The following is a 24539-nucleotide window of genomic DNA, read 5'->3' on the forward strand; positions in this document are numbered from 1 at the left end:
AGTTGATATACGTATTCAACATTTTAAAGAACATTTTACTATTAACAATAACCACAATAAACCTATTTCTCGTATCAAACATAAACTAAAAGAACTAGCCAAGGAATTTGTTTTTGTCCCGGCCGATAAAGCTGCTAATAATATTATTATTGTTTGACGTAAATTTTACATCGAGGTTCTGAAAAAGGAAATCACCAATTCACCAACATTCCAACTGACTCCATTTTCAGAAAACGAAATCTGTAACAAACATAAACTTTTAGCCACCGCTTTACAAGCAGAGCCAAATACAATGAAAGTTCCAACTATGTATTGGCTTCCGAAGCTACACAAAACCCCTTACAAATATAGATTTATTTCGTCTTCAAGCCATTGTTCAACTACTAAATTGTCTATTATTCTTACCAGCACACTTGGTACAATTAAAAACCTTATAATAAATTGTTCAAATAAGGACTTCGAAAATAGTGGAATAAATTACTTTTGGAGTGTCAAGAACTCGTTGGAAGTACTTGATAAATTGCATGCTTATATTGGTGATTTTGAATCTGTTCAAAGTTTTGATTTTTCTACCCTGTATACCACATTGCCTCACATTCTCATTAAGAAAAAATTCACACATCTAATTAAATGGGCATTCAAAAAATCAGAATGTGAATATATATGTTCAAACTCTTTTAGGTCATTTTTTAGTAGCAATAAACAAAAAAACTATGTTAATTGGACATGCTTTGATACTATATATGCCCTTGAATTTTTACTAGATAACATTTTTGTTCGCTTTGGGGATTCCGTATATCGTCAGATTATCGGAATTCCAATGGGGACTAACTGTGCACCACTTATTGCGGACCTCTTTTTGTATTGTTACGAGTTACAATTTATGACAAAAATAAGCAAAGACCCATCAAAACAACATCTGATAAACAAATTTAATAATACTTTTAGATATTTGGATGATATTTTCGCTCTCAATAATGACGACTTCAGTATGTATATTAATGAAATTTATCCTGGTGAACTCACTTTAAATAAAGCTAATACTAACAATGACCACTGCCCTTTCCTCGATCTTGATATCTATATCACTAACGGAAAGCTGAATACTAAAATTTATGATAAAAGGGATGATTTTTCATTTCCTATCGTTAATTATCCGTTTTTAGATGGTGACGTTCCCTTGTCACCATCTTACGGTGTTTATATATCTCAACTTGTACGATTCGCTCGTGTATGTAACAATGTTTTAGATTTTAACGAGAGAAATTTATGTATTACTGAAAAATTATTACACCAGGGTTTTCGATATCACAAACTAGTCAAAACATTTACTAAATTTTATCATCGGTATAAAGACATCATTCGTAAATATAGCTCAACATGCAGACTTTTTATACGTTCAGGTATTTCACATCCAATTTTTTATGGAAATATTCTTTATAAAGCACAAAGGTGTCAGTATTCACCTCATAAACTTACAAAACCTTTGAATAGACTTATTAAGAAGGGATATAATTACGATACTGTTGTCAAGTCATTAAAGATTGCATATTTTGGCGTTAATATTGAGTCACTGATAAGGTCTTTGCGTCGGAACTAAACACATTTATTCTAAAAACAGTTGTTGGCATGACACGGGTTATGTTCTTCTCATATATGTTATGATGGTATGATACTAAACCCCTTACGGGAAGGATTGTGCCTGATGTTCATATGATGAAATCATAATCTTTCAGTCAGTTTAATTGAAGTCTGGAGCTGGCATGTCAGTTAACTGCTAGTAGTCTGTTGTTATTTATGTATTATTGTCATTTTGTTTATTTTCTTTGGTTACATCTTCTGACATCAGACTCGGACTTCTCTTGAACTGAATTTTAATGTGCGTATTGTTATGCTTTTACTTTTCTACACTGGTTAGAGGTATAGGGGGAGGGTTGAGATCTCACAAACATGTTTAACCCCGCCGGAATTTTTGCGCCTGTCCCAAGTCAGGAGCCTCTGGCCTTTGTTAGTCTTGTATTATTTAAATTTTAGTTTCTTGTGTACAATTTGGAAATTAGTATGGCGTTCATTATCACTGAACTAGTATATATTTGTTTAGGGGCCAGCTGAAGGACGCCTCCGGGTGCGGGAATTTCTCGCTACATTGAAGACCTGTTGGTGACCTTCTGCTGTTGTGTTTTTTTTTATTTTGGTCGGGTTGTTGTCTCTTTGACACATTCCCCATTTCCATTCTCAATTTTATCATAATGTTTAGAAATGCATTAAGGGGGCTCGCGGGTCTAAATCATTTTTTTAATTTAATATAAGATTTTGCTATATTTTTCTCTAAATGAACTTTATCTTATACCTAATAGAAAGATGAAATAAAAAAATGGGGTCACCGGTCATTTACGCTCACAATTTGCCTTCGAAAGAAGCATACATTTTTGTTAATGTCCATTTTTTCTGTTGAACTAATAAGAGAAATAGCGGTAGTATCGAAATAAAAAAAGATCTAAATTACAGAAATCGCTTAAATTTTACAATTATTTAGTTTATGTACAGCTTATTAGAAAACAACAATAAAAAATATAGGTCACCGATGAGTTAAAAAGGATATTTCAATTTTTATGCTAAAAAATGACATTTTTGCACCAAAGGGAGATAATTTGAATCTTTTTCAATGATATCTACATTTAAAAAGTCACCTGGGGCCAACATGCATTGATTTTTTGGAACAATTTTTGTACCATATGATAAAGTAACAACTACTAAAGGTAATTAATAAGATTTGTAATGAAAAATAAATGTTTGATTTTTTTCTTAAAATTTTATACCCGCGAGCCTCCTTAAGCGTCAAGAAATATCAATGAAAAACATTAAGAATGTTATGTGATGACGTCACATTTACATCATTATATGTACTGTTTTTACAAAAATGATGAAAAATACAGTATTTATGTGTTTTCTATCTTTAATTCTGCTGTGGAAACATTGTGCCCAGCCAAGAAACAACAAAATAATTTAACAGAAGCTTAATTATAACTATTGACAAAATCTCACTAAAAATACAGTTGTTTCTTGGGTGCGCACATACTTTTTCAATTTCAAATATACTTTAAAATTTGATGAAAAACAAAGAAAATCATGAAATTTTACAAAATATGCAAATTAAGTCATGATTGTTGCCATGGTAACTTGTTCAATGTCCAAAATTGTTTTGTTTTTCTGAATACCTTGTACCTTAGATATTGTTCAGTAATTTAAAAATATGTATGATAACTTTTAAATTTGCAGTAATTTTTGGGCCAAATAAGGGCCTTATTGCCCCTACTCCTTTAGAAGTGACTTCTAATTGGAGTGATTGTCTTTAAAAGACAAATGCTACCATTTTCCCCCAATTTTTGCCTATTTAAATTTTGAAAGTACTAAAAATGATCAACAAGACTTGATCTACAAATAAATCATTATTGCTGAAATCCTTGTCGACTTTTAATAAAAGACTAGGAGATATTGCCTTTATAAAATGACTATGTTTACCAACAGTTTGGATTTTTGCCAATATCTTGTAACCTCTAAAAGATCTAAGCAAGACTAGACAATTTTTGTTTTTTGGGGAAAACTTCTGTTAACAGCAAAAGAAATATTTTAGTCATCAATTATATTCTAGATAACGAAATTGGAAAGAGATCATTGTTGAAGGTGCAATTTTATATCAACACAGGCTCTCTAGACTCTTAGTTATTGTCCAAAACATGCATGAAATATTTGCCATTGGAAGTAAACAACTAGCTAACATTTAATCAATCTACACGAGTTTTGTTACATTCAAGACCTATTATAGGACCCTTAATATACTGCACCTTCTCATACAGTGGCGGATCCAGAGGGGGGCTCGGGTTGAAACCCCTCCCCCTTTTTTTTTTACGATCAATGCATTTGAATGGGGACATATAGTTGGAATTCCCCTTTATCCTGGATTAGGATATCCTCATTTTGAAAATGGCTGGATCCACCCTTGTTCTCTCATTTTAATCTACATTTATAATACATTTTATAATTAACATTGAATGTGATATCTGTGCATGTTAAGCTATAATACACTATCAGGTGAGTGTCATTGACTCAATTGAAATTTGTAGTCCTAAATTCTATGTACCTATATATACTATCTAACTGTAAGATCAAGTGTACTAGAGCAGAACTTCAGTTATAAACAGAATCCTTCTGTTCTGGTGATCCATTCTGCAGCAAGATCAAGTGTTCTAGAGCAAAACTTTAAATGTTATCCTTTGTCCATGTGATCCATATATGCATAAGTGTAGCAGAAGTGAAATTTATAAAAATAAACATCCCTAAAGTATACATTTACACATATTGACATATATATGCTTCTGAAATAATTTTTAATCTTTTTGCAATGGGAAAATAAGAATGGATGGGATGTTTGATATTTATTCAGTCTTTAATTTTCTATTTTGTGTTTTGTGTACAGTTGTTTGTGTACAGTTGATTGTGTACAGTTGTTTGTGTACAGTTGTTTGTGGACAGTGGTTTGTGTACAGTTGTTTGTGGACAGTTGTTTGTGGACAGTTGTTTGTGTACAGTTGTTTGTGTTTTGGTCTTTATATTTTTTTGCCATGTTGTCTTTTAAAAGTTTGAATGTCCCTTTGGTATCTTTCGCCTCTCTTTTATGAAATACTAAATACTTTGTTGTCCTAGACATGACTAAAAGTCACACATACAAAGAGATAAAATGAAGGCTATATGTCATGGAAGATGCATGCATTATAGGGTTGACGTGAAAATATCGCTCTTTAGAATTAGGTTACAAGGAAAGTCGGTAATACACTGTGGCTATGTAGGTAGTACCTGTATTATCGTGATTATAGGTGAGGGGGTCATAATAAGGCCACTGATATGTTGAAATATGTATTTGGATGACGTAACTAAAAGTTGAAACAAATGGAAAATGTTAAAACTGCCAAGGAAAGGAATTATATTCTTAAAAAGAAAATGTTGCAAAACTATAGCTATATAAAATGCATTTTTAAACTTATATTAATATTAAATTTGAAATTAGTAATATATGAGTTGAAGCAAAAAAAAAACCCTTTTTCATACAGAAATATTTAATAATCTTGTATTTTTATAAATTTTCTTATAACAAGACTGAGAAATGTCTATGCTTGAAAGAATTGCAGCAATATTTGACCTGAAACTTTTAACTATGCATCAATATGTCCACATAGAATATCTGATAAATAACATTTTAAAAAGCACAAAATGAGCCCTAATTGCACATACATCTTTGAGAAACATGATATGATGAATCCAATTTGTGGCCTAAACATCTTTTAAATAAGACTGTAATTGAAAAAAAACAATAGACAATATGCAACATTTTGTAAGTACATCCAAAGTCCAATCAGATATATATGACTGCATATTGATACAGTGCGTATCCTGCAGACCGGCACAGTAAAACACAAGCACACTTTAGGTATTTGTCCTTGTGTCAAATGTTAGAAATCCAAGGAAGATAATCTATTTTTTATGATAACCTTGCAAAACACACATTTAATCTTTGAAGGGGCACCATAATCTTTGTTCAAATATTAAAGTACATTTAGTACTAGTAAACTTCTATAACATTGAAAAAGAGTGTTTATCTTTTTTTAAAGGATGTCAAATGTATTTCATCATGAATTATCCTTGTTGATGTATTGAGTCTCTGTGGCAGAGTGGTCTAAGTAGTTACTGCTGTAATCACTAGCCAGTCAAATCTGGGGTTGTGAGGTCGGACCTCGATGGTGCGATTGCACTCAACTCTATCCTTAATTGACTACGATTGTCAGTTTTCCTATTAAAGGTCATTGGTTTTCTCCAGGAACTCTGAATTCTCCGCAAAGTAAAATTGACTGTAATGAATTAGCCTAAATGTGCTGCTTAAAAGTGGTTTTAAAACACCAAAAATCAAAAATAATCCTTGTTGAAAAGACCACAATAGGATAGTAAACCATTGTAGAATTTACCCCTTCAGCAACAAGTGTGTGATTTACCAATGTTGTCTTTAAGATTATTAATGTTAAATTATCATTTTCCTTTTTTCAACTCCTTCATAACCTTACAGCCTCTTTTTTAACAACTATGTTTGTAGAAATTTGTTATTGATTGATTTTTTGAGAGGATGATATATGTTGACAAGACATTATATATACATTGTCAAGCTGTTGCTTCTACACAACATAAGGATGACAAAAAAAAGATACACTATTTATGGAAAAAGATCAAACTTGTGATCAGCTGATTTCTTATTTTTTTGGTAAGTGAGGAGACAAAATGCAAAAATGGTAGGTTTTGTAGGTACGATTTACCGTCCAGCCCAACAGAAAAACCTTAAACCATCCAAATGGTTTAGATACATAGTTGGTCAACATTTTACTATCCAAAGGTTTAAAAACATGTAGTGGCCATCTCAGAGTCCCACCTCAGGATGCAGGATTTTCTTGTTGCATTGAAGACCCATGGATGGCCTTCAGCTGTTATCTGCTCTTTGGGAAAAATGTTGTCTCTGACATATTCCCCATTTCCATTCTCAATTTTCGGTTTCAAGGATCCAAGGGAGGGGAGGAGAATTCAGGTGACAATCAATGCACTTGAATAGGGACATATAGTTGGACCCCCCTTTTATCTTGGACTAGGTACCCCCTTTTAAAAATGAATGGATCTGCCGCTTAAAATTAAGTTGTACACTCTGTATTGAATTGTGTTTTAATAATACCATTTAGTTTTAAGAACAAACATTTGAAAATCATCCCTTTGTTTGAAGTGTCATTATTTTTTTAAATGTGATTCTTTATGGATTAATAAGTTAATCCTCTTTAAGAATACAATAAGTCATTGGTCTTTAAAAGTTTCAACAATGATTCAATGTATTATTGAAGTATAGTAAAATTAAACAAAATTATCTTTATTTTCAAGTAGAATAGTTTTAAAGGAATGAAATTTACGATATCCTTGAACTCGTGGCATTTACTTTCACCGCAAATCATTCGGAAACAAATTTATAGACCTGTATATATGTCCCTAAAATCCACTGCAACATTTGGATAAACTTTACATACAGAGATAAAAAGTTGTGTAAATTTCACATCAAAGCCAGAGATCAAAGGAGAACATTGGTACCCCTCAAATCTCAACATCTTCAGATATCTTTGCCACCCTCATTCATAAGCCTTGAATACATAAAGACATGCAATACAGATTACGGTTAAGTGTTTCTCAATTCTTAAAACTAGTACAGCTGAAATTTTCCAGTAGGTCTTTGTTTTGGTTTTTTGAAGCAAATTTTGTTGTTAAAACATAAACATAAAGATTATTGAATACATAAATCGGACAAATGCGTTTTAAGTATAGTCTGCATGATATAAAAAATAAGAGGTGTGATAATTGCCAACCAGACAACTTTCCTCCAGAGACCAAATGTTTTATAATTTAAAATTTTAAGGAAAGAAAATGGCAAATTTTTATTGGTACAACATCGATAAAACCAAAAGATTCCAAATATGTGACAAAAATTCAAAATTAACATCAGTGAACATATCCCGAAATGACTCTTAAGGATGTTTGCTGCTCAGTTTCAAAATAAAAAAAACTTTCCAAAGCATGACAAGCAAACATCCTTAAAGGCATATCATCAGGACTCCAAATAACCCCCTCAGAGACATCCTGGTTGCAGGACAAATTCCTTTCAAATTTAGAAGTGTAGGACTACAATTCCATTGTCTCCCATAAAGAAAATTTAGCTAATTTCCTAAATTTAGAAATTTATTTATGAACTCCATGGGTGTAAATTAAGCTAATTTAGCAGATAAGAATTCTATCTTTAGAAATTGGACTATTTTTATTTCTTCTTTTCTCAAGTTTGTTTTGGTTCTGTGACCCATGGTTTGTTATTATTTTGTTTTTATTTGTTTTTTGTTTGTTTTTTTAGCGATCAAGGTCAGGGTTTTGGTTTTGATTTGATTTTTAACTTTTTATTGAATTTGTCAACATGTAAAAATAATGATTTAGTACTTGCATAACAGTAAGAAACATATTTTAATGTTCTCTGTCTTTTGTGTTTGCCCATCTGAAAAAAGGACTTTAAGTCTCTTGCAAAAGCACACCAATAACAATTTTTGAAGTGTATTAATTTCTGACCGTATAGTATACAGTAAATAAATAGTCTGACCTCTGTCTGGCCCTAAAGAACCGACCAAATGGACAGAAGAATTTCATTGAAAATTTCATTAAACCTTGTCAAAACAATGAAATTAATGATAATATCGAGTTATCTGTGATGGAATGCGATAATATACATTATCTCACTGGGTGACATTATTTGACAGTTATCATTATTATCACCTTATATACAAACAGGATCTGAAGATCAACCAGGACAAAAGTGTAGAATGACTGCTGTAGGGGGTAACTATTACAAACATGTTTCACTCCCCTGTCTTGTCTGACACCATAAGGTTATTGAGTTAATTGAACTGTTTGTTTGGGTTGCTTTTTATCATGGTTGAAGTGTAAGCAGTGGACATTTGACTGATATTGATATTTATAATGATTTACATGTTCTAAACTGTGCTGCATATTTGGTTTTCAGGGTCATTTTGTAGGATTTTGATCCAATGCAGTCTTTATTTTTCATCTGGCTTTATAAATAGCTCTTCAGATTTATCGCTTTGAATTGATATATACATATATGTTATTTTATTTTTATTTTTTTTATTTTTTGGCTGTTTGAATAATTTTTTACATTTTTTCTGTCAACTTTTGTTTTTTAACTTATTGTATGTAGCCCAGGATATTAAGTTGTCATTTTATACATTTTCTGGAAAATTTCATTTCTCTTATGTTTGTAGTCTGATAAATGCAGCAGATTCGTTAAACACTATGGAATATTAGCTAAGTAATTACAGTTTCATCAGAGAGAACCTTGGATCTTTATTATTCGCTGTGTGTTAATATTTTCCTGGATCTACAATTGATGGTATTTAAACTTCAATTGGTGGACTTGTTAGATTTTGTAAAAAAAACTTCAAATTAAGAATCTTAAATAAATTGGTAACCATGAAAATAAAGGAATTCACGGAATATGTAACTTCAGTTTTTTTTGTTTTTTTTTATAACTATTTTTGATCACAAAATTCAACTAATGTTTGCATACAGATCTTCTAGATTTGGATCACTGATTTTGTTTTTGTTTTGTAAAGTATGATGTCAGAAAGTTAGATAACCATTGTTTTGCTTATTCTAAATAAAATGGGTAAGCTGTTATGTTTTTCCATGGTGATTCATACAGTTACAACAAGAACCAAATACAATTTAAAGATACAAATCTTTAACAACAAATTGTTGTTTTCCAAATTAAATGACTGTTTCTTTGCTTTACATGTAACTGAAAGCCAAAATTAGCCAACGAGAACGTTTGTAATGTAAAAATAGGGTATTAAATGTCTTGATCACTATTTTTGATTAGTAAGGTTATGACCGAGAGAACGGGATTTAACTTATGACATCATATTGGTGTATGACTTTGTTTGTTAGAGTGTTGCGTAACTTTGACATAATTTGTTTACATCTTCCGTGTTATTGACATCTTATAAATTAAACAAACGTTATACTGATTCTGATGTCATTTGTTTATGATATATTCAAAATTTTAAAGTATACTACTTTTGGTTGTGTTATTTCTTAAGACTGAAGCATCTTATAACAGACAACGCATTGAAGCATTTCTTTTTTATAATTAAAAATTATTGTCTCAAAACATGATGTGCGTTTACAAAAGAATTTTGGATGTGTCCTTAATTTTAAAAAAAATGATAAAAAAGACAAATTGTACATCAAGAAAATATCAATGCACAACTTTAGGATATATATATATCTAACTTTTTGTGAAATCCCTCAACTATTCTCATGTCACTTTGGAATTGTGAAGACAAGCCAATTGTTGTATAAAGACAAAGAAATTAGTTTGAACTGCAACAGAGTCCTAACTTTTACTACTTATAAACAAATATAATAAATCTGAAATCATTAATTGTATCTATCAAGACACCAAACATTGTAACTTAACTGAAAATCAAAACAAATTAAAGACTGCATTTGCGTCAGCAGTAAATTCCACAAAGCAGCGTTTCTTAAGGATACAAAAAAAAAGAAGGAGAAGCCAGTATAATTATGAATGTTAGACAGAGCAAAAACCCATTTACTTTATTTTCTACCTCCAATTTTTTTTTTTTGGAGGGGGGGGGGGGGGGGGTACCACATACTCCTTTGGTAACTTTCACCTGTCTTATTTGCTAAGGACAAAAATTTATGATAAGAATATAATTTTAGTAACATCCAGACTTCATTAAGAAAAAAAAAAGTTTTAAAAAATTTGGTTCAATATAATTTAATTGTTTCACTTGTTGAAGGTCTGTTTGCTTGTATTCATCTGGCCTTGTCGTTAATATTTGTTCAATGTAAAACACGATCTTGTCAAGTTTAGAAATAAACATGAAAGCCTTACATTTTTCTTTGAAATTGCTTTTGCACTACATATTATTTATCATGTTTGTTATCTATTACGTAACAGTATGTGTTTTTAAAAGGAAAGGATTAACTTTCAATTTGAACTACACTTTACAAAATATTAATAAATAGGACATGCTTTTGACATACTTTTTACTCAGTGACGGTGAAACTCGATCAGTGGATTTAAAAAAATAAACAAACCGGTGCAAATCAGTATCATTTTTTATTTACAAAAATTAATGTAAACAATGTCAAGGTTTTCAACGAAATCTTCTAGAATGAGACTAAAAACAAAGTTTAGAGAAAATAACAAGAGATATTGAGCAGGAGTGACAATAACATTAATGTATCAACTTTTTCTGCACCAGATCCCAATTTCATTAATAAATGTATCTTCAATGACATTTGAAGGCAAAATAGTTGAAAATCTAAAAGTTAATGAAAAATAAAGAGTTATAAACCAAAACTGACAAAAAAAACACCCAAAGCTCAAAGAGGAGCCATGATTTGAAATTTAATTATACGTACCACTTTGAACCAAATCTTTTTTTATACAGAATTTTTGTATTTATATCTTTTTTTATTAATGTGTGTTAAATATTTGCCACTGAATTATAAGAAATCTTCCTAATTGGTAATCAATATTTAACTTTATTTAATGTGTATGAAATATCTGTCACTAGATGTTAAGAAAACGTCAAATAAATCATTAAAAATTTGGGTACCTTGGTTGCTAATCTGTCTAGCAAGCTTGGTAATTCTAAACAGACAGTCCAGGGAATATGCCAGTTGCTCTTTTATTATACATTTTAAGGTAATGATAGTAATTACTAAAGAAGCCAAGGGGTTCAAGTAGCTTTCTGTCCTGTAGTATATTAAGTGTTTATACAGAATCTAACTTATTTGTAACTTGGGATTTGTTCCTTTATTTAATAAGTGTGAAACATTTGCCACTGGATGTTAATAAAACTTAAATTATTCATTGCATCATAGAGGTTGTTCTTTCTAGAAAGATTGGTAGTTTTTAAGCTGACAATTCCAGTAGGGCCCTGCACAGGCACTTGTTTCTGTCAATATGGGGTTTACTATCCATACCAGTACAATTTTGTACTGGTATGGATAGTAAACCCCATATTGACAGAAACAGGTGCCTGTGTTAGATCCCCATTCTGTTGAGAAAATTTCAGGGGCTATTTTGAACGAATACTAAAATTTTGTTGGCAGTATAAAGCTATAATATTTTGTCTTTTGGATACAAATTACATGTACAAATGTACTACCTTTTGGTTTAAGACATCCTTTGATTAAGATTTTACGAAATTGCCTTGAGCTAGAACACCAACATGTGCACTAAATAATTTGAGTTTAATATGGACATATTTGATATGTAAATTTGTTGGAAATATTTTAAGTACTCCTGGTATGTAATTATAATATAAACTGTTTAATATTCAAATTGTAGTTGGATTTGACAACTTTTATGTCTATATTTTTTTCAAATTTTGAGACAAAGAAAATTGTTTTTTCAAGTGTAAATATAATTTTTTTTGGAAATTTCTCTTTGAAACAGTTTTTTTACCTGGCTTTTCAAATTTGAACTTGATATTTCCAGTCGAAGTAACACAACGTTTAGAGTCAACCAAATATATGGGAAATTGGACCTTTCTTATTTGAAGGACAATTAAAACCTGCCTTTTTGTATGCATGAATCATCCAGAGTTTTGTTTTATGCATGTCTGTAGAAATGTATTCTTATATTTGGAAACTACTAGTTAAAAATATTGTCTAAGTGAAAACAGATTCATCCAAAATCAATTTATTATTTAAGTGTGTTATGTTTTTCTTCTGATCAGAATATTATTTGTCAAGCTGATAACAAAATTAAAAAGCAGTAAACAAAAATAAAGAAATGTCGAACACCAATTAGATCATTTAAAGCAAATTCTACGTAAATAATCTGTTATTTTACACAGATATTCTCATGCTTGAAAGACATCGGACAATGACGAACGCAGGTACATTTGTACATGCAATCAATGATTAAAAAACATGTTTTTACTTTGACAAACCCTTGTTTTGTCTGTCCAGATTAAATTACATGGTGTACTATTGCTCTCCATACATGGTATATCTTCATTATATATTTGTTCATCTATTATGTTAATTTCATATCATATTTCTTTAATTTTATTTATCTAACGTATTCTGGATAGAACTAGAAAATTCAATTACCAAGGTTATTTGAAAGAAAAAAATATCTGATTTTGAAAAACAAAATTTGTTTAAATTTATATCCAGTGCTTTTTACATGGTAATTTGAAATACCATTTAAAAGTTATGTAAAATGCAAAAAATTACTTTGTCCAAAATTCCTCGTTTTAAATTTTAATTAACTCCTTCTCATCCTGAATATGCATGAAATATTTGCCACTGGACAATTAGCAAACAATAATCAGTTAGTTAATCAAAATATGAAGCATTTGAATTTCAAGAACATCAAATTTGTTTTCTTAATTCTCCAAATGTATCTCCAAGGGCCAATAACTAAGATATTACATAAATTTAGCTATATCTTTGTCTCGATCTGCCCATGGGAGGAAGATTACCATAAGAATTTGTCTTTTTAAATAAGGGGAGGCATTGATTTATTGCTGTCATTAAATTCTTCATTTTTTATTTTTAAAGAATTTCTTTCAAATTCTTCCTTATTATTTTTTAATTGTTTTCAAATCTGCAATTATGATATACTTTTCCAATACAAAAATTGGGATTAAATTTAGAAAAAGTTTACTATAATGTAGAATTTACATTAATGGTATTAATGAAAAATGGTTGTTTCATCCTGGTTGGTGAAAATTATGGTTCATATATTAGATTTATAAAGTTACTTCAGGAAAATGTTTTAAAACCCTTTACATTGTTGTCAGTGTCAATGAATTACCGAATTTCAAATATTTTGTGAATTTAAGTATAATTTCACGTTTTAATCTTATTAAATTAAGATAAAACTTTTCTCCATGTATTGATAGATTTAAAATATTGGAAATATTTATACAATTCTATGTTTTTCTCCCTCCCCGAAGATACACCTGTACAATAGATAGATAAACTGTTTATTCATATTCCATTTAAATTTATTCATATGAACTCGTGACCTGATTTTTCTTGACTATAAAACAGGATGAAGACATCAAGAAATCATGAGTTTCAATTCGGAGGAATCCGAATCTACACCACTTTTACGTGGTCATCGTGTGTCCGTACAAACAAGAGGCCTAGGTTGTCGAAGAAAAATGGTGCAAGTTGGAAAATTAGCTAGGAAGCATATAAGTAATGCATGCTGTAATCGTGAAGTTTGGAAAACAAGATTTCCTATTACAAAATGGATATTGAAATACAGGTAGGAATAATTTATTATAATTTTTTATTTTATTTTTTAAATATTAGTAAAAAACAATCTTGATATGCTGAAAAAGCTAAGAATTTTTGGTAAATTCTATTTTTTGAAAATCTTTAGATTTTTCACCTTTTTTTTCACCTTTTGTTTTCTTTGCTTTTAAGATTGAAATAAAAAAAAATATTCCTTTAATAACATTTTGTCTTGCTCTCTCATCCAAGATTAAAGATTTGCATGTTCAAAGCATGTTTCTTTTATCAGGAATCAGCTAAGCAAACATAAGTGAAATCCATCAGATGGATAAATACATATACATATACATGTAAATAGATAGCTAGAAATTTAGAAACATATTTTTTTCCAATTTTGTAACTTTTCTTAAATGTGATTTTTTTTTCTTATGTTTCTGGGTTAACTTTTATTACAGTGTAAAAATAAAGAAAACAAAATATAGTCAAATACATATAATGAGAAAGAGCGACAATCAAAATTGATTAGACCAAAGTGTCTTATTATCAAATTCTTACACTGAGTTTTAAGTTAAAATTAACTATTAGTTTACTACCCTCCAAAATACAAAATAATACTAAGTATTTATCAAAATGTAGATCATACTAGTGCATTACCTACTTGGCAAAAAAAAGGATTATAGACCTAAGATTAAAGATAAGGGAATAAATGAAGAACCTACAAGCTACAAAAATAGCAACCTAGTTCATATTAAAGAATTATGAGTCTCACTTAAAAATAGAGTAGAAATCATGTGCTCTGGAAGGGTAATGATTTCCTGTTATATGTACATCTCCAAGGTATTCATTAAGCTTACTGCAGATTTGTTAATTTTCACTGACTGTGCAAGGGCTGTATAGCCAGTCAAGGTCGTTAAAAACTTCCATTTGTTGTTAATTTTCATGGGTATCAATTTTTGTGGTTTGAGGAAAACTTGTGTTCAAAATATTTAATTTTGTGGTTTTGGCAAAGTCAGCCAACATTCCTTTGACAAAATTTGTGATGAACATTTAAAATTCTGAGTTGCCCTTTACACACAAAATCCACGAAAAATGGTATCCAACGAATATTGATGAATCTACAGTATTTGGTAAAAATTACAAAGGAACCACAATGAAATGTTGAAGTATAAAATATTTTTTTCTTGACATCAACAGTACAAAAGAAATGAGACCTAGGATGTAAGAATATGTTTTAACCTATCACCTTGATCATGCAGCAACTCATCCACAAATATCCTATTTTACCTCAGATCGACAGATGCCTTGTACAGGTAGAGTTATCTACTTTTTGGACAAGGCCATTTGTAAAGCAAAATTTCTGTTCATATCCATGCAACCTTCCAGTCTTCCAGCTTTTTTCAATGGCAAATAAAATTTCCCACCATTAATCTTGGTTGAAGCACTTTATCAGACCTATTGTTAATTTGCCTTTAACATGAATTTGTATGAAATATTTGCCACTGAAAATTTGGCAAACAATCAATCTATTTAAGATTAGCCACAAAAATTTCACTTGAAACTTAAAAAAAGATAAAAACAACGTTTTAAAGTATAGAATAATGCTTTAATATTAGGTTCCCATTAGTTTTAAGAATATTTTTTTTCATGTAACAGTTATCCTCTTTGATATCTAAACAAATATATTTCTGAACATTAAGATATTTGGGCTGACAACAGTTTTAGTAAGACATATTTTAAGAAGTTAAGTCCCTTGAAATGGATATTCAATGCTTATGTTTTCATTTGTAATAGTTGATGGTATCAGTGGAAAACAAAATAGCAGACACTTTCTCATATTGACAGTCTAGCTTAAAGCAATAATTCGCTTCTCTTTTGATTATTATTGAAGGCCAAACAATGAGCAAAACTGATTTTGCATAAATAGCTTAATTTTAAAGGCAATGTAATGACTTACAAATGTTATTAATAAACTCATCATAGATACCAGGACTAAATTTTGTATATATGCCAGACGCGCGTTTCGTCTACAAAAGACTCATCAGTGACACTCAAATCCACCAAAAAGATAAAAAGGCCAAATAAAGTACGAAGTTGTAGACAATGAAACAATCCAAAGGAGAAAACTAACGTTCTGATTTATGCACAAAACAATAAACAAAAACATAGATATAATATCTACAGCAACCAACGACAATAACTGACTTACAGGCACATTACTTCTTGGAGACCTTTTAGTTTTGTTATGCTGTAAGATTGCTGTCAAATTAATATTTACTGACATAAATATTATGATTTAGAGGGGTCAGTACTCTAAGTTTGTTTTTAAAGACATTGTATTACCAGGAGGTCTTTAATTTGACAAATAGGTCAATAAATTGTTCAAAAACAGTTTACCAAAGATTATTCAGATACCAAAACTGTCAAAATCTGTTTGAAGAACTAATATATTGATCTTTTAGCTGTAACAAAATTTACGAATTGATAAAAACTGATATCAAAAAGATATTACCTTTGGCAGTTGGATCATGAAAAAAGATATATCAAAATAAAAATAAAATGATAAAAATTGTTCTAAAGGGACTATTGAAATTTATATACTTTGGATTCATTTATTATTCATAGAGTACCTTGGTCAATCTTCGTTGATTTGTGGCTAAAGGGGAAACCATAGATTTAAATGTTCAATAAAGTATAAATTTTCTATAGGCTTGTATACATCATTGCAAAAGCATGAAATCAAATATCTATGAAAATACCATTTCCATCTTAGATGGATTGTTACCAACTTATATAAATGAATTCACAGTATAGATTTAAGCAGTGAAAAACAGCCAAGTGAAAAGGCTTCAAAAGCCTTCAGTTTCTCTCCATTCTTTAAAAAAGCAAGGCTTTAATAATTCTATTACTTTTACTGATTAGAGAAAATGTAACATTTTAGAATTTTTATTGTTCGACTATTTTCAAGGGCAGATATACATCTTTACTTTATTTCAACACCTTCAAATAAATTAATAAATACAAATCATTTGAGGTCACTTGCATAATCAGATAATATTTGGCCTTCAAAATAAACAGATTCAATAACATATCTCAAACTTGGTGATGATGCTATGCTTTATAAGATATTTTGAGACAATTTAAAAATTTCATATTTGGAAAAGATAACAGTAGTCCACTTTACATTTGTCACAATTCCTCTGACAAGATAAACATACGATCTTAAAGGCAAAGACCGTTTACATACTTTAATTAGCTGATTTTCCTTTTACAAAGTAATGAATTGTCATAACTATGGCCTTGTTGGATGGTCAGTCTCGGAATGTCTACTGTACAGGGGTCAAGAGACGATGTTTTAAGGAATTTGTGGCATGTGCTTGCTGTGTGGTCACTCCAGGAGGTCAATTGAACAATTAAACGATTAGGGTGGTCATTCTTTATTGTCTATTGTTTATATAGCACTTGGTGCATTGTACAATGGGGCATTATGGGTAAAATACTTTTGAGAGATTATCTAAAGAACTATTTTTTCAATTGTTTTGACAAAACATAATCCTATGGTCTTTTTCCTGTTTTTTTGCTGTGAACCTTCCAGTCTCTCTATCCCATCACTTGAGGTGATAAGCAGGTCATTCATTATTATGGCTGCCACTGGTCAGGAACATTGGTTTTGAAAATATACAATAATAAAAGTGTTCTTTTTGTTGTTTTAAGTTGTAATACAAAATGGATAACTCTTCAGTATTTTGCAAAGCAATTCTTCATTAAAGCTTAGTTCTTTGAATTTTTTTTTTTTTTTTTTTAGATTGGTTGGATTTAACTGCTAGTTGAATAAGGGTTTGTCTGGTATGTCCGTTAAATGTGATCATCTCAGGACATTAGCCCATAACACAGGGTTGAGGCAGATTAAGGCAGCTTATTTTTCAGGATAAACAAAAATATGACATTGATACTGGACAAGCTATCAGAGACCTTTGTGAAAAAATATAATTACAAATTTTCAAGATTTTCTTTAATTTAGGATCTTATTTTATCTAAGGGTACATACTGCATTGCAGAAATAATATGTAAATTATGAAGTCAAATATAAGGGGAATGAATCTTCTATTCTTTGAATACCTCCAACCAATGGAATAGGTTAAATTCTTGACCTTGTGTTTCTCTCTATTGACGTCTTTAGAATCAGGAAGGTAGTATACATGTTATTATATTGCCTAGTTTTTGTTGTCATGAACACACTGATAAGTCACACCTTGTAGATAAAGAAGGATTCCAGACACTGTTTATAAAAAGAACTGCTTACCGATTGCACTTCTGTTAGGAGTCAATGTTCTAAAATTATCTATTTATGATATAGTCCAGTCATTTTATAGACTGAAGATCTGTCCCGATCACAATTCTCTGAATGCATATGCCTTTTTAGTCAGGCTTCTTTGACAAAGTTGATTTACCTACTGATTTCATTTTCTTTTTATTAATCTGCTCAAAATTCATTTTCATTTTTAAACATTTTTATATCCTGCATTTTTTGGGGCAATACTATTTATCAGTTTTTGGCATGGTAATCTTTTTTTAGTTCTTTCTAGGTAAGAATATTAATTTCCCAAAATACTCCTGCCCCTAATGCATTTATAAAAGAAAATTGCACTGACTGAAATAAAGAAATAAATTATTCTCTTTTCAAAACCTAAAGTAATGGTAATTTCAATAAGTGATCATTATGGAGAAAAAATGCTGGTTTTTTTAAGGGTTTTCTAACTATTAAAATGTGATATACACTTCACAGTTGAATGATTTAATTTTCATAGAATTGTATCTAACCATTTGGGTTCTTCGGAATAATTTATTTTTGTTTCACTTTGATTGTAAAAGTTCAGTTTAATGAACATTTGAAATTTTGTATCCTGAATCCAATACTTAATTTTGAATATGTGGTTTTGTTGCTTATTTCAGAGTCAATGATCTTACTTCAGATTTTATAGCAGGACTAACGGTTGCTATGACAGTAATACCACAGGGACTTGCTTACTCCACTTTAGCAGGTCTTCCGCCACAGGTAAATATTTTCTTAATTAATTACCTGTACAATGTATACATAACTTTTAAGCGACTCCTATTGGACAACATTCCCATTAGTCTAACTGGGTTTTCCTGGCAGGCATCTGCTCACAGTTTCTGTGCAATAACTTATGAACCATTCAAGCAATGCTTTTAAATGTTTAATATGTTGTTACTGGTGATGATTGTAGGTCTTGTTTTGTATTGATAATGTTCTCTTTTGCTGTTCAAGAGTTATGGTCCTTAATAGATTAGAAAATGGCACTTAGTGTAATGTTTTGCTAGATTTCATAAATTGACTTGAGCCAACTAACAATATGTATCTACTACATGTACTTAATTCTATCATGATGTATGGGTGCAAATTATCCCCCTTAAATATGCCCCCTTAAATACTCATTAGTTATGTAGTATTCCATACTATAATTTGTCACATGATCTCTTAAAAAGACCAGGATGTAAAATTTGCATATTTATTCTTTTTCAGTATGGTTTATACTCTGCTTTTATGGGTTGTTTTATATACACATTTCTTGGAACGTCAAAAGATATCACCCTTGGTCCTACAGCTATAATGTCACTGATGACAGCAACGTTTGCCATGTCACCGATCAAAGGAGATGCTACTTATGCTATTTTGTTATGTCTCATGACCGGAGTTGTACAACTTGTTATGGGATTGCTTAATTTAGGTAGGTCATCAATTTTTGAATTTCTCTTCAAATAAAGAGTGCCATTCACAAAAAATGCAAATTGAAGAATATCGTTTTATTTGAATGCGCATTACACACAAATGCATACTATACACCGCCAAATACGGTTAATTTCAAAATGACTGAGTTAATTTTTTGTTAATTATATATTTTGTTAGACTTTTCCCCCATGTTATTATCTTTCAAGATTTTCTGATGTCAAACACATTGAACAATTGATTTTCTCATTAAGTAAAATATTGTATTCATATAATGCATGCAGTAACAGTTTTAGGGAAGAGAGTTTATTTTGTATCTTTATAGTTGTTATCCAAAATTTTATTTGAAGATGAAAAAGAATTATTTTTCCAATGGAAATAGAACTAATGTTTTACAATGATTTTTTTTCTACAATTTTTAGGTATTTTAGTAAATTTTATATCACATCCTGTGATAAATGCCTTTACTTCTGCTGCCGCCATTACAATAGCCTTTGGACAAGTTAAGGTAGGTCGTCCAGAAAACTTTTCACATTTTTATATAGAAATAGGAAGACATGGTATGATTACCATTGAAACAACTCTCAGATAGATAAAATGACATAGAAGTGAACAACTATAGGTCACTGATGTTTGTAAGATTTACAGATGTTAACATTGAAAATATGAAATTACTATCAACATAAATATAAGGGAAAAGCATAAAAAAAGAAGGAACAATATACAATTATGGCACGTTGAAAAGGTGAATATTCAAAATTGTCAACACGAGAATGAAGGCACAGCCCAAAGTGAAAAAACTTTTAAAGGTCTACAATTTTGGATATTCATCTATTTTAAGGGGCCACAATTGTTTTATTATACTGAACTAACAGTTGAAAGGCATTTCGAACTCTTTCTATATTTTTAAACTTTACATAACAAAGTCAAAGTCACAGACAAGCTGATGTTTGAAAATACATTTGTGTTCTAGAATGTACAACAAAGGTAGAATCTTTTTTTTAAATATTGATGGCCCTGAAAAGAACAGTTACTCTATAAGAGCTGTTATCAGCTGCTGTCACTCTATTCAAAACTGCAATGCCTTATTTCCTCATCTCTCAGTGGGCTTCCAGTGTAACGTGAACGCTGCCATTTTGTTTATTTAGGTCTGTGACGTCATAATCATGGGAGATAACTCAAGTACAAATCAACAATCTCAAAACGTTATTCACCGCTGGAGGAAATTTTTAGGGTTATTCGTCCTTCATTGCAATTGAATGAAAAACAACTGAAATATTCCATGTTGCGCGTTAACGTTTCACCTAATAGAATTGTTTGAAATATATGTAAGGTATAATAATAGTATATATAACAGTCATTCAGAAACATGCATCAGGTCACAATCATTTGGAAGCTTATTGGTAAAGAAAATTATTAATTGATTATTTCTGACTTGGTGCTGGTTAAATCTAAATCCCTTTTTAATAGAAAAGAGATTTAGATTTTAATACAGTCAGTTCTATATTCATTTGTTATAACATAAGAATTTGATTCAGAAGATTTATTGAAAAACCAAATTTATTAGTTCATTTGAAAATTGAAAGCATGATATTTTATCAATTTGTTATTTTGTTATCAACCAATTATGTTTTATAGATAAATTTAAAAGAAACTTAAAGTTTAAGAATGATTTTTGTGTGACTGAATTCACAATTACATATCAATTTTTACTTTGATTTCAGGGAATATTAGGTCTGAAAAATATACCAAGAGATTTTCTGGAGATGGTGTATGAAACTTTTAAACATATACCAAAGACAAAGTAAGTGTATGGAAAATACAAAATATGTACTTAGTTGAAATCTTAATTTTATGATGTAACTTTCCTCTTAAAATCCACAAAAATTTATATCCAATGAAAAATAATAAATCAACAAAATTGCATATTCTGTATGGCCTTCAGAGTCAGCTATAAAAGGCCCCAAAATGTCAAAACAATTTAAAACAAGAAAATTAACAGGCATAGGATAGGCATATACAAAAGTATATACATTTTTGATACTCTATTGTTACCCATGAATATTGTTACTTTTACTGTGCCTATCCTAAAGACTTCAACCCTTTCACAATACCAATTTCTTAAATGTTTTCCGAAAACTGCTGTTTCAATTTGCAGTTTGGTAAACTATTTCAGCAATTGGTATAGTCAATGGGAAAACCTTTGTAAACCTTTCCTCCATGGACCTTTTTTTTTTAACACACTTGATTCGCATAGGATTTTTTCATTAAAAGAACAATCATCAGGTTTAAAGTATGAATGCATTGGGAAAACAAATATTTCATCAATGAAATTCCAGTCAAGATATTCTCATGAATATCCTTTTCATATTGGATACAAATTTTGTGAAGTCTGATGCAGACATTTCGAGGTCAAAGCGTTTCAACTGAGGTACTACACAGGCGTCAAAAGGCGTCATTATGGAGGAAAGGGGTAAACAGCATTATAGTAAAAGTAACGTTTCAAATAACTTTGTAAGCATATACATAGTAGCATAATTATTATTATTTATTTTTCAGTGTATGGGATTTAACAATGGGATTATCAAGCTTAGTTTTATTAATCTTAATGAAGGTAAGAATTAGAAAGAAAAAAAATCCAAATCATTATCACAAAATTTTTTAATTAATTCTGTTATCTAAAGGACAACATATTGGTTTTTGAAAATAATCAATAGATAGAGTTATTAATCCAACGAAATATTGAATTGAGAATTTATGAAATCAAAAAATGATAATTCTATTCCAATTTAAAATTTATAATTTAAAATTTATTCCTTATAAATTTTTCACTGTAATTTCAGCAAAAAGTATACTGAAACATTCTTACTATGAAATTGTTTCTGAAATAATTGTTTTAATGGAATCATAATTATTTTTCAAATGAAATTATAATGCTATTTTTAGAAATTGAGAGTAATACAATGGAAAGACGATCCTGGTACTACCCCCTCACGCTGTGTAAAAGTTGCTAGATATATTCTCTGGTTGGTTGGAACAAGTAAGTTTGAATTTATGAATTTCCTATACATTATTGAACTATTTACACCTATAAAATTTTAATTTCCTAAGTAATATCTATTTTAAATATAGCAACAAGAGGTACAAAGGTTAAAAGTAAAATTTTGAAAAATAAAATGTAGCTCTTGCTGTTAATTTAAGCCTTTTCAGAAAAAATAATTTGAAAAATAAACATAATATAAAAAAGAAGATGTGGTATGATTGCCAATGAGACAACTATCCACAAAAGACCAAAATGACACAAACATTAACAATTATAGGTCACTGTATGGCCTTCAACAATGAGCAAAGCCCATACTCCATATAGTCAGCTATAAAAGGCCCCGATAAGACAATGTAAAACAATTCAAGCGAGAAAACTAACGGCCTTATTTATGTAAAAAAAATAACAAAAACAAATATGTAACACATAAACAAACGACAACCACTGAATTATAAGTCTTTCATGACAATAATACTTCGTTATTATTGCCTATTTATTTTGGATTTGAAAATTTCTTTGAGACATTTTTTTTTCAGATATTGAATACTTTTATAATGTCAGAATAGTTCAATACATCACTGAAAAAGAAATATGTAATAGAAACAAATCAATAAAATACATTCAGTAAACAAAGATAGCATAAATCAATCAAAGTTATCTACCTTCCTTGTTGTAAAATTTTGACTTATTCTTATTTAAGGCTGCTTTGATTTCTTTGAAGTTTAAATGATTATTTATATTACAGTATCTCATTTTACAACTCTCTTTTATTTCCAGGCGCCAATGCAATAGTTGTAATATCTGCCTCAGGAATAGTAGCCATTTTACTTAGTTACGATGTAGACAAGCTTACAATTACCGGCCATATAAAAAGTGGATTACCGCCAGTAAAAGTCCCAGCATTCTCTGTCTCTGATGGTAACACAACCATCAGTACCTCGGAAATTTTTACGGTAAATTTAAATTAATTTATTTATGCAACACATATTATTTTTAAAACACAGTCATCCATTTATTCATTAAAATTATTTATTTCCAGAAAAATATGTTTCAGTTATTTTAAGAATGTTTTATTTGTGAATGTTTAAAAAATTAGTTTCATGGCAGATGTATTTTTTCATCTATGTTAACCAACTATTTATTGAAAAGTTAGCTGTTAGAATTATATTATTGCTTGAAAGTAAACAATTTTATTCTGGTTAACTTTAAATTTATGAAACTTCTGCTTGGTTTCAATAGCTGATTTTGAAAAAAACATGTTAAACTATAAATAGACTAAACCAGTTGCAAGAATAAACGATAAACAGATGAATAGTTACTGGGTGGTTTTTTTTTACATTGATAACAATGAAGTTTTTTTTTTCGAAACAAATATGTAAAAAAAAAAAGGTTAGGATATATTTATATTTATTTGTTTATTCTTCATTTTTAGGGAATAGGAGCAGGATTTATCATTGTTCCATTACTTGGTCTTGTAGAACTCATAGCCATTGCCAAAGCATTTTGTAAGTATACCTGTGCATGTATTGGACTCTTTTTGTAAATACAATTCTAGCAAATACTGTCAATTCACAAATTATAGCATGCATTTATTCATGTCAGATTCATTATTGCAATATCTGGAAAATCTGCATGTAAACATGTAAATATATTTCTCTAATTCTTCCACAATTGATCTCTTTCTGCACCCATTGTATAAAAAAATAATTAATCAACGTGTGGTTTGTTTGATCTCAGTACTTCATTGGGTAAAATCCGATTGTGACATCGAATTTTCTTGCTTTCCTCTGAATTTCCTATTGTGACCACATGAAAAAAGGCGAC

General features: G+C 29.9%; 1 protein-coding gene across 4 annotated transcripts in view; it reads left to right on the top strand.

The window, feature by feature from the left end:
• The window catches only part of LOC134725161 (sodium-independent sulfate anion transporter-like), a 46254-nt gene that overhangs the window by 12870 nt on the left and 8845 nt on the right, over window positions 1–24539 (top strand). For 2 of the 4 annotated variants that reach the window (XM_063588756.1, XM_063588757.1), the window contains exons 3-11: window positions 13738–13957; window positions 18877–18979; window positions 19469–19673; window positions 20095–20180; window positions 21397–21476; window positions 22232–22286; window positions 22619–22712; window positions 23493–23668; window positions 24148–24220. In XM_063588756.1, the coding sequence (XP_063444826.1) occupies window positions 13758–13957; window positions 18877–18979; window positions 19469–19673; window positions 20095–20180; window positions 21397–21476; window positions 22232–22286; window positions 22619–22712; window positions 23493–23668; window positions 24148–24220 (1072 nt within the window). In that variant the 5' untranslated portion in view covers window positions 13738–13757. Of the gene's footprint in view, window positions 1–8399; window positions 8455–11904; window positions 11978–13737; window positions 13958–18876; window positions 18980–19468; window positions 19674–20094; window positions 20181–21396; window positions 21477–22231; window positions 22287–22618; window positions 22713–23492; window positions 23669–24147; window positions 24221–24539 lie in introns of those variants that run through there. The other 2 variants (XM_063588759.1, XM_063588758.1) reach the window with 2 other exon arrangements.

Source organism: Mytilus trossulus, chromosome 7, assembly GCF_036588685.1.
Source record: "Mytilus trossulus isolate FHL-02 chromosome 7, PNRI_Mtr1.1.1.hap1, whole genome shotgun sequence".
In the NCBI taxonomy this organism is placed as follows: domain Eukaryota; kingdom Metazoa; phylum Mollusca; class Bivalvia; order Mytilida; family Mytilidae; genus Mytilus; species Mytilus trossulus.